Source organism: Hevea brasiliensis, chromosome 16 (assembly GCF_030052815.1).
Source record: "Hevea brasiliensis isolate MT/VB/25A 57/8 chromosome 16, ASM3005281v1, whole genome shotgun sequence".
In the NCBI taxonomy this organism is placed as follows: Eukaryota; Viridiplantae; Streptophyta; class Magnoliopsida; order Malpighiales; family Euphorbiaceae; genus Hevea; species Hevea brasiliensis.
This window is the reverse complement of record NC_079508.1, coordinates 6,674,929-6,691,892: the sequence shown is the minus strand read 5'-3', so window position 1 is coordinate 6,691,892 and position 16,964 is coordinate 6,674,929. Positions and strand designations below refer to the sequence as shown.

General features: G+C 33.8%; 1 protein-coding gene across 2 annotated transcripts; it reads right to left on the bottom strand.

Annotated features, from left to right (window-relative positions):
* Positions 1–11,885: 11,885 nt before the first annotated feature.
* Positions 11,886–14,510, bottom strand: LOC110657101 (uncharacterized). Of its 2 annotated transcripts, none has more exons than XM_021814181.2 (5): positions 14,202–14,510; positions 13,864–14,049; positions 13,664–13,769; positions 12,412–12,560; positions 11,886–12,310 (listed from the first exon to the last, which is right to left on the bottom strand). In XM_021814181.2, the coding sequence occupies exons 2-5, from the start codon at positions 14,002–14,004 to the stop codon at positions 12,215–12,217; spliced, it is 492 nt and encodes a 163-aa protein (XP_021669873.2). In that variant the 5' UTR covers positions 14,005–14,049; positions 14,202–14,510; the 3' UTR covers positions 11,886–12,214. The 2 variants fall into 2 exon arrangements, with proteins under 2 accessions (XP_021669873.2, XP_021669864.2); XM_021814172.2 differs by having other exon boundaries at positions 13,864–14,009; positions 14,202–14,509.
* Positions 14,511–16,964: the final 2,454 nt, after the last annotated feature.

The following is a 16,964-nucleotide window of genomic DNA, read 5'->3' as shown; positions in this document are numbered from 1 at the left end:
ATAGCTTATCATACTACGTACCATATCCAATAGGGTGATCTAGTCATTTTTCCCTGAAGGCAGAATTCAAAAGTTGGAGTAGGTTCAGAACCTAATAAGGATAGAATCTTCATTTTCTTCAATTTTGCAATCCTATCTTCTGCAACATGACCTAATCTTAAGTGTCAAATATATTTTGAACTTGAGTTAATTTTCACCATGGCATTGCATTCATTTAGATCACTTGCATTCAATTTGTGTTTGTCATTATTATCCAAATAATAAAGACCATCATGCATATAACCCAAGCCAACATAGTTATTTTGAAAATAAATATTACAAACATCATCTGTGAACTGAAATTCATAGCCATTTTTAGTCAAACTAGATATAGAAATGATGTTCTTAAAAGCATCAGGTACATATAAAATATTATTCAAACACAAAACATGTCCAGACATGTAAAAAGATTTAGATCCTATGGCTAAAGCTTCAACAGTTAATCCATCGCCAATCGGGAGTCTAACATCTCTAGAACGCAAACTGCTACTGTTTACTAGTTCCTGCATATCATAAGAAATGAGAGAACTAGCACCAGTATCTAGAACCCAAGCTGTAGATAAACTATGAGCATCATCAACATCTAAATAATAAGATATAGACATATCTTCTGAAGGTATATCCTTCTTGTCCTTCAGAAAAGCAAGATACTCTGGGCAGTTTCTTTTCCAGTGCCCATCTTTCTGGCAGTGGAAACACTTTCCTTTGCCTCCATCAGCTTTGGTCTTCCTTTTCTGTTTAGCTATCTTCTTGGAAGGACTAAGATTTTGAGGTTTCTTTTCTTATTGCCTTTCTTCTTGTTGGACTTTCTAGCAGAAGAAGATACAATCAAAGCTATCTCTTTTCCTTTATTACTCGGCATATTCTTTTAGGCAATAACCAGCATATTAAGTAAACCAGCCAAGGTGTATTCCTGCTTAGTCATATGAAAATTTGTTATAAAATTCCCAAATGACTCAGGAAGGGACTAAAGGATCAAATCCGTTTGCAGTTAGAAATCCATGTTAAAGTCAAGATGTTTCAGCTGTTCAATAAGCCGAATCATCTTGTGGATATGATCCCTAACATTTTGTCCCTCAGACATCCTCATGCGAAATAGCTGCCTAGATATCTCATACCAGGCATTCCTACTATGTTCACCATACAACTCTTGTAGGTGAAGGAGGATCTCACTTGCATATTGCATGTTCTCATGTTGCTTCTGTAACTCGTTACTCATAGAAGTAAGCATGTAACACTTAACTCTCATATCATGCTCCTTCCACTTATCCAAAGTTTCATATTTCTCTTGAGTGGCCTCTGGAGGTAAGGGACCAGGAACCTGTGAGTCTAGAACATATCCTATATGTTCAAGGTTTATGACAAGTTTTAAATTTCTTAGCCAATTAGAAAGATTAGGTCCTATCAACCTATTGTGATCAAGTATGTTCGCAAGGATATTGGATGGTAGTGGTTGTGGTGTGCTCATTATTATCAGAAAATTAATTACAGAAAGTAACTAGATTAATTAGTAAATGTATCAGGTATTTCACCAAAATGATTATGGTCTTTTAATCAAATTGGTCCTCCCACTAAGCGAATCCTACACTTCCAAAGTAGAAAATGAAAATCCTAATTGGATAGATTTCTAGTGGGTGATTGAATTCTTATAATCTTATTGATCATCCTCAGGCACATCCATTATTAGAATTACAATAAACTATAAGTGAGCAACTCCTTGCCCATCACATCTCATGTGGGGTTCAATCCTTTACCTAGCCCCTAATGCTCAAAATCTTAGGCACATTCATTATTGACATATCTTGCATTAGTTAAGTTGATCTCATTGAGCCAGTAAACATGTAAATAATTTTAATGTCTTCAGGCACATCCATTATTGGCCACTAAACCATTTACATATTTACAACATCTCATGCTTAACAATTATTCTTAAGAAAATCTCTTAAATTAATTATATCTTACAAAGGTGGCGGCACAAAATGAGAGAATAGCATATTGTATTTTATTCTTTCATCCTTTTCCTTATATAGCTAGGTCATCACTTAAAACCCTTGCCACATGTCATCTTCTAATTGACTCTTAGTTTAATTGACCCAATCACATTGTGTCAAGTGTGAAACTTAGATTTAATCTTGACTTTGATCATCTTACATGATTGAAAGACAAATGGCAAGCTTAATGGTGCCATGTGTCACAATCTCATGGTGCCACATGTCACCTTGTGAAATGACCAAAATACCCTTATGTCTTAATTTTGAGTTCTCAATCCAAAATAATTATTTCTCTTCTTCTAATCAATTTATATCAAATATAAATTAATTAATTAATCTCTATTAATTAATTTCTCATAATTAAATTCATATTTAAATACTTTAAATATAAATTTAACTTATACTATACATCCAAAAACCTAGATTTGATTTCAAGCCATGCTAGGGACTTTGCAATCTAATTGCAAACCAAACCTATTTAATTAATCAATTAAACTCTTTAACTAGCTAATTAAATCACATTTAACTTGGTAATTACTTGTGTATGTGTATGACTTACTAGGCTCATCACTAATTGGCAATGAGATATCATATTAACTCTTAATATCATCACAACTCTTTCTTACCATAAATGATTTCTCTAAATCATTTTAGGCACCTCATAGACCATGGTTAACACCTAGCATAGCAAGCCATGGCCACCCAATTAGTAATAAGCTTTACCTTAAATGAACCTATACTCATATGTTACCATGCATTAGAATCTCTCTGTTACAAAATCCCAATTCGAGCAGGAGTCATGGTTTATGTCAAACCCCATTTGCTATGAATATTATGTTCTCTTTTAATTCCAGTTCTTGATTAAAAAGATTTTCTCATCAGAAACTCTTTTCTAATTAATTCTATCTGTCCTGGCCAGGAACTTGAAACATCAAGAACAATTAAATGAACATAGGATTTTATCCTTATTTACTTAAGGTAACATATTCCATCTTGATCAACACCTACCTCCATATATAACTAGTAGGAGCCAACACATGCCCATATACCTATACACAGTATAAGTATAAAAGCAGTATCAAACTCAAACCACCTATATACAAGATAACTGTGCTATCTCAGGTCTAAAGATTATATGCACTGATATGATTTATGACAATGCATTGACAAGAATAAACTCCATGTGCTTGTCATAAATATCACTGGTTCGACCTACTTATCATGCATAAATGCCTATCATGTTTGTTATATAGCATGAGACTCACCATTCCATCTTATTTATATCTCATATAAATACATTGGGAATAAACATGAATATAATCTTTCTGGATAAGTTATGTCCTGTGTGAAGTATCTTCAATTATGAACCAATTTATGATACTTTGTGCTAGAAATACTATCACTCATATTCTTAACAACTTAAGAATAGAATTTCTAACAAAATATCAATGGACCTTTTCTATTACACATAAATATATTATGTAAACGGAAAAGTAAAAATGCCTTTTATTAATGAAGCATGTACAAGATACATACTAAATGATATACTTTAGGGCATAATACTAACAATCTCCCACTAGCACTAGAGCCATTCATTACGATATCTTAGACCCATCTAATCAAGATGTCGGTCTAACTGAACTTGTGACATAGGCTTAGTGAATGGATTAGCTGAATTTTTAGCTGATACTATTTTCTGCATGGCTACATCGCCTCGCCCAACTATCTCTCTGATAATGTGGTAGCGCCTTTCTATGTGTTTGGATTTCTGGTGAGACTGGGGTTCCTTATATCCAAACAGCTTCTTTTTGTAGCATATGATGCAGCAATATACTCAGCCTCTATAGTAGAATCTACAGTCGTACTCTACTTGGAACTCTTCTAACTGACTGCACCTCCATTACAAATGAACACATATCCAGATGTAGACTTTCTATCATCGATATCTGATTGGAAATCAGAATCAGTATAACCATCCAATTGCAAGTCACCACCTCTATATATCAGGAATAAATCCTTAGTTCTTCTCAAGTACTTAAGGATATTCTTGACAGCTATCCAGTGTTTCAAACCTGGATTGGATTGATACCTGCTAGTCAAACTAACAGCATATGCGATATCCAGCCTATTACACAACATTACATACATCAAACTTCCAATAGCCGAAGCATATGGAATTCTGGCTATTTTATCTCTTTCTTCAGGTGTCTTTAGAGACATCTCTTTAGAAAGGTGAATACCATGTCTCACTGGTAATAATCCTCTCTTGGAATTAAGCATGTTAAACCTCTTTAACACTTTTTCCAAGTATAGACTTTGAGATAAACCAATTATTCTTTTCGCTCTATCTCTATAGATGCGAATCCCAAGAATATAGGTTGCCTCCCCTAAGTCTTTCATGGAGAATGTATTTGACAACCATAGCTTTATAGTTGTCAACATACCCGTGTCATTACCTATCAATAGAATATTATCCACATATAAGACAAGGAAAGTGATAGCACTATCTCTAACCTTCTTATATATACACATGGTTCATCCTCATTTTTTATAAAACCAAATGACTTAATGGCTTCATCAAAATGAATGTTCCAACTTCTCGAAGCTTGTTTTAACCCATAAATGGATCGTTTTAGCTTGCGCACTTTGGAACCATCTTGAGATTCAAAACCCCTAGGTTGTTCCATGAAAATATTTTCTTCAATATATCCATTGAGAAAAGCTGTTTTGACATCCATCTGTCAAATCTCATAATCATAGTGTGCAGCTATTGCTAATAGAAACCTAATTGATTTAAGCATGGCAACAGGCGAGAAAGTCTCCTCATAGTCAATTCCTTGCCTTTGGCGAAACCCTTTCGCTACTAGCCTTTCTTTATAGGTCTTTACCTTTCCATCAAAACCAATTTTCTTCTTGAAAACCCATTAATTCCCTATAGGTATAATACCTTCAAGTGGGTCAACAAGATCCCAAACTTGATTCTTATACATGGAATTAATCTCATATTTCATAGCATCAATCCATTTTGAAGAGTCCATATCTGATATTACTTCTTCATAGGTAAGTGGATTATCTCCATGATCTACTTCTTCATGAGTAGACAACTCTTGTGCTTCTTCATGAAGAAAACCATATCTCACTGATGAGTGAGATACCCTGGTTGATCTACGAGGAACAACTATAGATGTTTCATCAATAGATGTAGGTTGACTAGATGGATCTATATCCATTTGATCTGTTGGTTGATCAGAATTCTCTAATTCTAACTCTATTTGCCTTCCTTTGCCTCCTTCTTGAACAAACTGTTGTTTAAAAATGTGGCATTTCTACTTATCTCAACCTTTTGTGATGTAGGCAAATAAAATTAATATCCAAAACTTTTTTTGGGTTATCCAACAAATCAACCCTTTTCTGATCTGGTTTTCAATTTATCAGTGTTCAGCTTCTTGATATAAGCTGGACAACCCCAAATCTTAACATGCTTAAGACTTGATTTTCTTTTATGCCATATCTCATAAGGTGTGGAAGATACTGATTTTGATGGAATCCTATTCAGAATATGCAAAGCTGATTCTAATGCAAATCCCCAAAAGGATATTGGCATATCAGTATAGCTCATCATACTACGTACCATATCCAATAGGGTACGATTTCTCCTTTCAGATACACCATTCAGCTGTGGTGTTCCTGGAAGAGTCAGCTGGAAACAATGTCATGTTCTTTCAAGTATTCATCAAATTCAGTACTCAAGTATTCACCTCATCGATCTGATCGAATAGCTTTAATGTTTTTTCCTGTTTGATTTTCTACTTCAAATTTAAATTCTTTGAACTTTTCAAAGGATTCGTGTTTGTATTTCATCAAATACAAATACCCAAATCTTGATTTATCATTAATAAAGGTAATAAAATAATGAAAACTGCCTCTAGCCATTTCTTTAAATGGACCACATATATCACTATGTATTAGCTCCAAAATATTTTCAGCTCTTAGCCCTTGTCCAATAAAGTGTGTGATCTAGTCATTTTACCCTGAAGGCAGGATTCACAAGTTGGAGTAGGTTCAGAACCTAATGAGGATAGAATCCACATTTGCTCCAATTCTGCAATCCTATCTTCTGCAACATAACCTAATCTTACGTGCCAAATATATTTTGAACTTGAGTTGATTTTCATCATGGCATTGCATTCTTTTAGATTGCTTGCATTAGATTTGTATTTAACATTATTATCTAAATAATAAAGTCCATCATGCATATAACCCAAACCAACATATTTATTTCCAAAATAAATATTGCAAATATCATTTATGAACTAAAATTCATGACCATCTCTAGTCAAACTAGATATAGAAATGATGTTCTTAAAAACATCAGGTACATGCAAAACCTTATTTAAATACAAAACATGTCCTCACATGTATAAAGATTTAGATCCTGTGGCTAAGGTTTCAACAGTTAAGCCATTGCAAACCCGGAGTCTAATATCTCATTACTGCAAGCTGCTACTACTTGCTATACTCTGGGCAGTGCCTATACCTGTGCCCATCCTTCTAGCAGTGAAACACTTTCCTTTGCCTTCATCAGCTTTGGTTTTCCCTTTCTGTTTAGCTATCTTTTTGGAAGGACCAGGAATTTGAGGTTTCTTTTTCTTATTGCCCTTCTTCTTATTGGACTTTCCAGCAGAAGAAGATGTAATCAAAGCTACCTCTTTTCCTTTATTGCCCGGTATATTCTTTTGGGCAATAATCAGCATGTTGAGTAAACCAGCCAAGGTGCATTCCTGTTTAGTCATATAGAAATTTGTCACAAAATTCCCAAATGACTCAGGAAGGGACTGAAAAATCAAATCCGTTTGCAGTTGGAAATCCATGTTAAAGTTAAGATGTTCCAGCTGCTCAATCAGTCGAATCATCTTGTGGACATGATCCCCATCATTCTGTCCCTTAGACATTGTAACACCCTCCCTGTAGCAACTCCGTACATTCTACTGTCCCAGTGACCAGTGTCGGTCCAGACAGCTAGAACGTCTGGAAAAATATTTAAACTAAAGTGAGGAACCATAATTAACTCAAATATTAATAAGAAAAATTTAGGAAAAATTTTAGAAATAAAATACAACCAAGTTAAATGAGTCGGTGCCCTAGCGATGGGTAACCTAGTGAGAAGTTGCGGTTCTCGCAACTAAGAGCCCTAGACCCGGGGAAAAATTCATAAAATAATTTTTGGGACTCCAGAGAAAGGTCATTGAGGTTCCTATGGCATTAGAATGCCAAGAAAATATTTAGAAAAATTTTTCAATCGGTACAGACAATTTTGACCCGTTAAGCCAAACGAAGGGCATTTTGGTCATTTTGCCTTCAGAGGCGATTTTTGGCCGACTTGTCCAGTTAAGTAAATAATTATTATGATCTAAAATATGAATAAATATTATTAAAAATTGAATTGAAAATGAGTAGAGAAAAGAAAAAAAGAAAATGAAAGAAATACCTAAATATGACATCACGTGATGTCATTAGGAAGGCCTCCACCAATCACCATTCAACAAGCCTTCTTAAAATAATTAAAAGAGACAAAATGGACCAAAAATTTCAGCCAGCCATGAGTTTTCTCCTTCAGCCAGCCGTGAGTTTTCTCCTTCTTCCTCCATAACTCTCATTCTCTCATACCTTTAATCCTTTGATTTCTCACCCCAAATTCTATAAAGTCCTTCACTAAAATTTGTCACCCAACTTTGCTAGAGTGTTTGGCAGCCAAGAAAACAAAAGAAAGTGAAGAATTTACAAGAGAAAATTCTGCCCTACTAAGGTTAGTGCCATCTTTCTCTTTCTTTCTTTGGATATCCATGTTAAGACACTAAGTTAGGCTAGGAATTTGTGGGAATTGAAGAGAATTATGCATGCTAGGGTATATAGTCAATTTCAGTAACCTATAGGGGGTGGTGATTTTGATTGTTTTGATGGGTTTAGAGTGGACTAAAGATGGTGTTTAAAGTATATATATATATTGATAATGAATTAGTGTGTTTAACTAAGGCATGTTGTGAGAATGGGAATGGAGAATTAGGGTTTTAGAGAGAAATTTGGACTTTGCTTATGTAATGGTGAATGAACATTTTAATGGTCAATTAGTGACCATTTGAGGTAAATTGACCACAAAATGGAGTGAATTGTAGTATTAGAAAACTGATTTGGTATGCTGCCTAGTGAAACCAGCAGGTTTAGATGTGAGTCTAGCTTGTTTGGACAGCCATAACTTGGGCTGTGTAGGTTCAATTGGTGTTTGGCCAATTGGACATGAAACTAGACACATAATGGCACAACTTTGGTGAAGAAACCATGCCCATAAGACCAAACCAAGTAGACCAAAAACTTGCCCCAATCCGGGTGTCCTGCAACCAGTTTCTGCAGAATGACCAAATGAACAGTGACCATAACTCAGTGTAGAATGGTCCAATTGACTTGAAATTTTACCAGCAACAAGCTTAGATATAGACCAACAACTTTCATGAAAAACCTACCCCAAATTATGACCATAATCTATCCAACAAGGGAGTTGCGATCCACTGCTCATCAGATCAGAGATATGATCACCCGTAAAAATTCTAATCCGGCCAGTTGTGGTTTTTGGACCATAACTTGAGATACAAAACTCCAAATAAAGTGATTCAAAAAAAGAAATTCAACTAGACAAAATAAGGAACAACTTTTATGTTTATCATTTTCTCAAATTCCCACTGCAACAGTAACTAATAGAATAGTAAAGATAGGGTATGAAAACTGAAAATTCTGCTCCATTAATTTTAAGCTTAGAAATGGTATTGGTAATCAATACCAACAAATTTTGAATGCAAAATGTGGTATGTTGGGAGTGTTAAAACCAATGTACCTATTTTCTATACAAAAGTCAACATTTTTGTTGACTAATGAAGGGAATAGTAACACAAAAACTTGAAATTCAAAAATTGAAAAATTCAAAAGTGTCAAATGCCCTAGTATACCTAACAAGATTGGTTTGGATAATTTGGCATGCCAATAGGGTTCAGTTAGCGATCGCACATGGCATTATGCCATTCAGGATTTCATGGCTTTTAGCCATTCGACATCATGTTGATACTTGGCCTTGTGCTAATGTTATTACACTTATTAGTCGCTCACTGCACACCGGGAGACACATATGTGACCGATGGTGTGACGGCCCGAGGTACTTGATACCCAGTGCCAGTTTACCCGTTTATCCAGTCCAGTCGTCCCGTATAGGTTACTTGGGCAACCAAAAATGAAAGTGGACAAATTTAATGAAATAATGAATATAACAAGTACAAAATAAGTAAGATTACAAATACTCATCGAAAATTTATTTGAAATGAAACATCAATACATTCACTGCATATTTATTTTCTGTTATTTATTTTTATTTTATTATTGACACCACTAAGCATTATTGCTTAGCGCGTTGCTTTGCCAATTCGTGAGGTTCCGAGATACTGATCGAGAGCCCAGTAGACCACAGACTGGGTGAGACCTCCTGCAGCTCTGCATAGTGTCCGTGTTACCTCACCATCTTCAGTGCATTGGTAGGACACTAGGTTTCATTTTGATATTTTGTAACTATCTTTTATTTTCTCTTGTGTAAATGAGACTTATATAATTTATTTTGATGTTAATGTATATAGTGGAAATTGTGTTTGTGAATGAAAAAGTGAATATTTATTTACGACTTTTACATGATTATCATATGAGATGAATGATTGAGAAATGGAAATGTTATTCAAAAACATATTGAGATTTTGTTGATGAAATGGAGTTGGGATTGATTGGAAATGATTATTGGAAGTGCTTTTTCACAGGTTCCGAAGAACTGTTTTCTCCATTTTTAGCCAAGATCACGATTTTCTATAAAATTTTCGGAACCTCAAATAAATTATAATTTCAATAAATGACTTAAATGAATTATATTTCATAAATTATATTCAAAACTATGATAAAAATAAATTAAGGAAGAATAAAAATGATTTAGATAAAATAGAGTGTTCCGGTACACCGTGTGACATATCTTACTCGGATATACTGTAGACGGGTAAGGGGTGTCACAAACATCCTCATGCGGAATAGCTGTCTAAATATCTCATACCTAGCATTCCTGCTGTGCTCACCATACAACTCTTGTAGGTGAATGAGGATCTCACTCGCACTCTGCATATTCTCATGCTGCTTCTGTAACTCATTACTCATAGAAGCAAGCATGTAACACTTGGCTCTCATATCATGCTCCTTCCATTTGTCCAAAGTTTCATGTTCCTCTTAAGTGGCCTTTGGAGGTAAGGGACCAGGAACATTGATTCTAGAATATATCCTATATGTTCAAGATTCAGGACAAGTTTTAAATTTCTTAACCAATCAGAGAGATTAGGTCTTGTCAACCTATTGCGATCAAGTATGCTTGCAAGAATATTGGATGGTAGTGATTGTGGTGTGCTCATTATTATCAGAAAATTAACTGCATAAAACAACTAGATTAATTAGTAAATGTATCATGTATTTAATTAAAATGATTATGGTCTTTTAATCAAAATGATTCTTCCACTAAGTTAGCAAATCCTACACTTCTAAAGTAGAAAACGGAAATCCTAGTTGGATGAATTTCTAGTGGGTGATTGAATTCTTATAATCTTATTAATCATCCTCAGGTACATCCATTATTGGAATTACAATAAACTATAAGTAAACAACTCCTTGCCCATCACATCTTATGTGAGGTTCAATCCTTTACGCTCAAAATCTCATGTACATCCATTATTGACTTATCTTGCATTAGTTAAGTTGATCCCATTGAGCCAGTAAATATGCAAATAATTTTAATGTCCTCAGGTACATCAAATATTGACCACCAAACCATTTATATATTTACAACATCTCATACTTAACAATTATTCTTAAGAAAATTTCTTAAATTAATTGCATCATATGCAAGTATTTAAAATTTCTTAAAATAATTACCACAATGGAAGGCCCATATTATAATTACTTTAATTATACCATTTCCACTTTAATCATTTGTTTAGAAGATTTTGTGATCGTCCTAATTACTATTATGGTCTCACATTGCACATTATTCAATTAGCATGAGAAACATAAGTTTAGATTATTGAATTCAAACACACACACACGCGCACGCATTAAACGCTGGGTTATTTTGTATTAGAATGCATATCCACTGAATTAGAATGCATATCCACTGAAGTGCAAAACACCTTTACACTATAAAAAACCTCTAACCTTACATTTGGATAGAGAAATATGAAATGTAAGATTTGAATTTTTAATTGATTAGAATCATAAATTCAACACGCACACACGCGCACGCATAAAACGCTGGGTTATTTTGTATTAGAATGCATATCCACTGAATTAGAATGCATATCCACTGAAGTGCAAAACACCTTTACACTATAAAAAACCTCTAACCTTACATTTGGATAGAGAAATATGAAATGTAAGATTTGAATTTTTAATTGATTAGAATCATAAATTCAGGTTGGGTTCATAATAATGGAAAACGCCTTATTTGAGCATGGATTTACAATTCTTCATAAAACGGTGTTACTGAAATTCACTTCAAAAGAATTGTTAACTACATGCATAAATTATATATTTTTTTTTCATGAAATTAACAAAGTAAATAATAAGTCTATTTTCATTCCGCAACATACACTGATATAAAATCCAAATCTCTTATTTGAAATCAAATCCAAACCTTATAGCAATCATGCATAGCAAAAAATTTACAGCATTCAATATGTTTCATAATCGGCCAACTAATAAACCAGAAAGGAGGGAATTTAAATAAGATCACAATTTAAGTAATTAAACTCAAAATTCATATATCAATGAATTTTGGAAATCTATTAAGGGCCATGAATGGATGGAGGGATTCCCATGGCTAAATTGAAAGACGGTTACTCAACAACAACAATAATGGTAAGCAAGAAATGACATTATAACCAAGCTAATGTCTTATGATTACACCATTCAAAACTCAAGATGGAAAAATAAAATAAAATAAAAAAGATCCGTGAGAAATTGAAAAGACGTATCTGCAATCTAAATTGGTCACAAAACTGCCAGGAGGCAAGAAGTAGCTCTTCAAATGTCTAGGAATGAAAGACCAACATAATTGAGCATGATCAATCCTGTTTGTTCTGAGACAACCTAGCACGGTGTCTAAGTTCAGCCCTTTTCCATCTAACAATCAGGTAACACAAGGAAAAGAGACTGTTTATCTGAAAAAAAAAAAAAGGATGAACATTAGGATGAGCATTAGAATAAATAGAAAAGATTCAATAAAAAAGAAAACTAAAAATAATGGGAGCAGATAACTGACCAAAATAACGATTGCAGTGACAAGAAGAGGCCCAGACCAGAGTGATGAAAGAAAGAGTCCATGTGGATCAAAATAATTCTGGCTTGCAAAACTCCTCCAGTTGTCACCCAAAATTCTATTCAGCCTCTCAGCAAAGTATACACCACCCACTACATGACATCATTGACTCCATATAAGATGGAAAAAATCTTATAAGCGTGCATGAAAAATAAAACAAACATGTGCTCAGTGAATAGAGTAGTCATTGACCTCCCAACCACAAACAAAAGCCAATTAACATGTTATATCGGTGTGGTGAACATTTCTTATTTAGTTATTGTAAACGATATGGAGATTCAGTGACCTAGTAGTAAAAATTCCATACTGATTTGAAAAACCTAGAAACATCACCCAAAAGATTAGCCTTTTGTGGCTTTCACTGTAGAGATAGACATGACAATTCAAATGCTACTCTTCTAAGATTATCAACAATAAGAATGATATATGTTTGGGAGAAATTGGGAATAAAGAAACAAAAAATGAAAAAGTAATACGAAATCAAAACAAAAGATATCCTAAATTTGAAATTTTGGTACACTTCAAAAAATCTTTTATTTAAAGATCCTAACTAACCACAATTCGAAGGTGATGCAACTTAAAAGATTCAAGATAAATAACCAAAAACCACTATATTGTATCCCCAGGTATTTATATTATAGAAATGCATGTATGTCCATATAGAGAATAATTTCAAACTGCAAACAACGATATCAGAAAAACAAAATTGTAAATAACTAACCCATGCAAAACCAAATAAAACATCAGCTTTTATATACAATAATTCTGTAAGACAGTGATGATTGAAAAGCATTATCAGTCTTCATAGCAAAAAATGATGTTTGGCAAAGGAATCCAAGTAATTAAACAGGGAAAAGAGAAAAATGCAACAGCCACCATATGCTTGAATCTAAAACATTTATCAACAACCTTGTAGAGAATACATAATTTAAGCTGCAATACTATTTCCAATTAAATGAACTTCAGACAATGTAGTGAAACACAAAGAGCATCAATCTTATCTCATTTGATCACCTCGCAAGAATTGCTTCAGAAGTGATGGAACAAAACAATCTATTTATCCATACATATAATTACCTCAAACTTGGAGCGAATCTGATTCAAATAAGTTATCCCAGTTCAACAGTATCATCCCTTCCTAAAATACATATATAGTTTTTAATTTCTTAAAAAAATCACAAAAAAGACAACTTACAAGCTAAGAGAAACAAGAACATCTGGAAGTTGATATGTTTTCTTGACAGGATGGCCACTATCAGCAAAGCAACATGAAATGCCATTAAACCCCTTAACCAAGGTTCCTGTGAAAACCAACATCAAATAAATAAATAAAAACCTCCGGAGAATCAGTTAAGCTTGGATAGATAGCAAAGCTAGTAAGTTTTTAGAGTGTACCGTCCAATCGATAGCGTGGAAAAATCCCATGAAATTATCGTAGGCGGGTCGAAGGCCTGACCGGAGCTCCGAAGAGAGTTTCAGGATGAGATCCGCCAATTGCTTTATGTGGTCTTCAAAAGCCGATCTTAGATCCATCATTATCACTGATGAATCAATTATATACACACATTAAAATTGATTTGCCTTCATACACAGCAGCAATCAAATAAAAGTGGGTTTTCCCGTGGATGTCGCGAAATTGAAGGAAAATGTGAGAGGATTTTGCAGGAAAACACTCAGAAAATAGGAAGAAAGGAAGACAAAGAAAATCAGAGAATTTCATTTAGAGAGTTTACCTCAATTCGAATTGGGGAAATTACTGAACACCTCTCGATTCGATTTAGGGGGTCGCTAGAAGGGAGGAAAGAAGAGGAGTAGACAGCAACTCAGAGCTCCCTGTGTCCTTCGGTTCAATCTTAATAGCGAAGGAGGCGGCTGCTTCGAAGTGGTGATCGACGACGGCGAAGGGAGAACGGCAGTGGTGAACAATGATGACGGTGCTGGCTTCGAAGGCGTCGCAAGGAAGTTCGATAGGGTTTGTGAGAGGAAACTGAAATGGCTCTTTTGCACGGCCCATACGAAAATTTGTTGTGCTCTTATTTACGGTTGGGGAATTTGTATGGTTACTTTCGTTAACAAAGTATTTTTACTTATGTAATAGTTTTAATTAAAAAATAAAAATTTAAACTTAAACGAATCTAACATGTAATTTTATTAAATGTAGGAAATGTTAAAATAAGAAAAGTAGTATAAAAAATACGTACACCCATATAATTTATGGAAAAATAATATTATTTTATAAAAATATTACGAGTTAAATTGCGTTAAAACATTATAGTTTCACAATATTTTAAAATTTTTTATAAATAATAAAACTTTAATTAAACTTAAAATTTTTAAATATGAAATGTTTGATAATATTTTTATTAGTTTTATCTATAATTAATATTTTTATAGTATTATAAAAATTATTATAATATATTTTATTTTACATAAAACAACTTCACATTTTTCGTTAAGTTAATTAATTTTTCATAATTAACTACTTTATAGAAAATAAAATTATTTTACGAAAATTGTAACACCCTCCTTGTAGCAACTCCGTACATTCTCTTATTCGTGACTGATTATCGGACAACAATAGAACGTTCGTAAAAATATTTAAACTAAAGTGAGGACCATAATTAACTCAAATATTAATAAGAAAAATTTAGAAAAATTTTAGAAATAAAATACAATCAAGTTAAATGAGCCAGGTGCCCAGCGATGGGTAACCTGAGAGAAGTTGCGGTTCTGCAACTAGGGCCCTAGACAGGAAAAATTCATAAATTAATTTTTGGGACTCAGAGAAGGATCATTGAGGTTCTATGGCATTAGAATGCTAAGAAAATATTTAGAAAAATTTTCAATCAGTCTGCATAATTTTGACCCATTAAGCCAAACGGAGGGCATTTTGGTCATTTCGCCTTCAGAGGCGATTTTTGGCCGACTTGTCCAGTTAAATAAATAATTATTATGATCTAAAATATGAATAAATATTGCTAAAAATTAAATTGAAATTTGGTAGAATAGAAAAGAAAAGAAAAATAAAGGAAATTAGGGATAATGACATCACATGATGTCATGTACTTACTCCCAACCAATCAAGTTTCAACAAGCTATTAAACACCACTTAAAAGAAGATAAAAATGAAGGAAATAATTAAAACCTATCAGCCATCTTCTCCCATTAAACTAGCCGCACCACATAGCCATGAAAGTCCTCCATTTTTCCTTCTTCATTCTAGCTTGAATATCTCTCTAATATTACCCTAAAACCCTTAGGTCCCTTCACTAAAATTGGTCACCCAACCTTGCTAGAGTGTTTGGTAGCCTAGAAAAAGAAAGAAAGTGAAGTTCAAGCTTGGGAAAATTCTGCCCTACTAAGGTTAGTGCCTATTTGTACATATATCTCTCTTATTCCATGTTAGAGACTTAAAATGAGTAAGAATTTGTAAATTAAATGAATAAAATTTATGTGTATGTACACCATGGATTTCGGCAGCCCTAAGGAAGGGATGAGATTGATTGTTTTTGATGGACTTAGAGTGGACTAGAGATCATGTTTAAAGTATATATATATGTGGATAATGAATTAGTGAGTTAATTAAGGTATCTTGTGTAAATTTGAAATGGGAATTAGGGTTTTAGAGAGAAACTTGGACTTTGCTTATGTAATGGTGAAAGAACATTCTAATGGTCAATTAGTGACCATTTGAGGTAAGTTGACCATAATTTGGAGTGAAGTATAGTATTACAAACTGATTGGGTATGCTACCTAGTGAGAGCAGCAGGTGAGGCTGTGAGTCCAGCCTGTTTGGACTGCCATAACTTTGTCTGTGTAGGTTCAATTGGTGTTTAGCCAATTGGACATGAAACTAGACACATAATGGCACAATTTTGGTGAAGAAACCATGCCCAAAAGACCAAAGCAAGTGGACCAAAAACTTGCCTCAATCCGGATGTCCTGCAACTAGATTCTACAGAATGACCAAATGAACAGTGATTGTTCATTTGGCCATAACTTATTGTAGAATGGCCCAATTGACCTGAAATTTTTACAGCAACAAGTAAGATATAGACCAACAACTTTCATGAAGAAACCTACCCCAAATTATGACCAGAACCTATCCAACAAAACAGTTGCAGTCACTATTCACTGCACTGTAGATATGGTCAGTTCTGCAATTTTTCAATCTGGCCAGTTGTGGTTTTTGGACCATAACTTGAGCTAAAAAACTCCAAATGGAGTGATTCAAAAAAAGAAATTCAACTAGACAAAATAAGGAACAACTTTCATGTTTATCATTTTCTCAAATTCCCACTGTAACAGTAACTAATGGAACAGTAAAGTTAGAGTATAAAAACTGAAAATTCTGCTCCCTTAGTTTTAAGCTTAGGAATGGTATTGGTGATTAATTCCAACAAGTTTTGAATGCAAAATGTGGTACATTGGGAGTGTTAAAACCAATGTACCTATTTTCTATGCAAAAGTCACCATTTTTGTTGACTAGTGAAGTG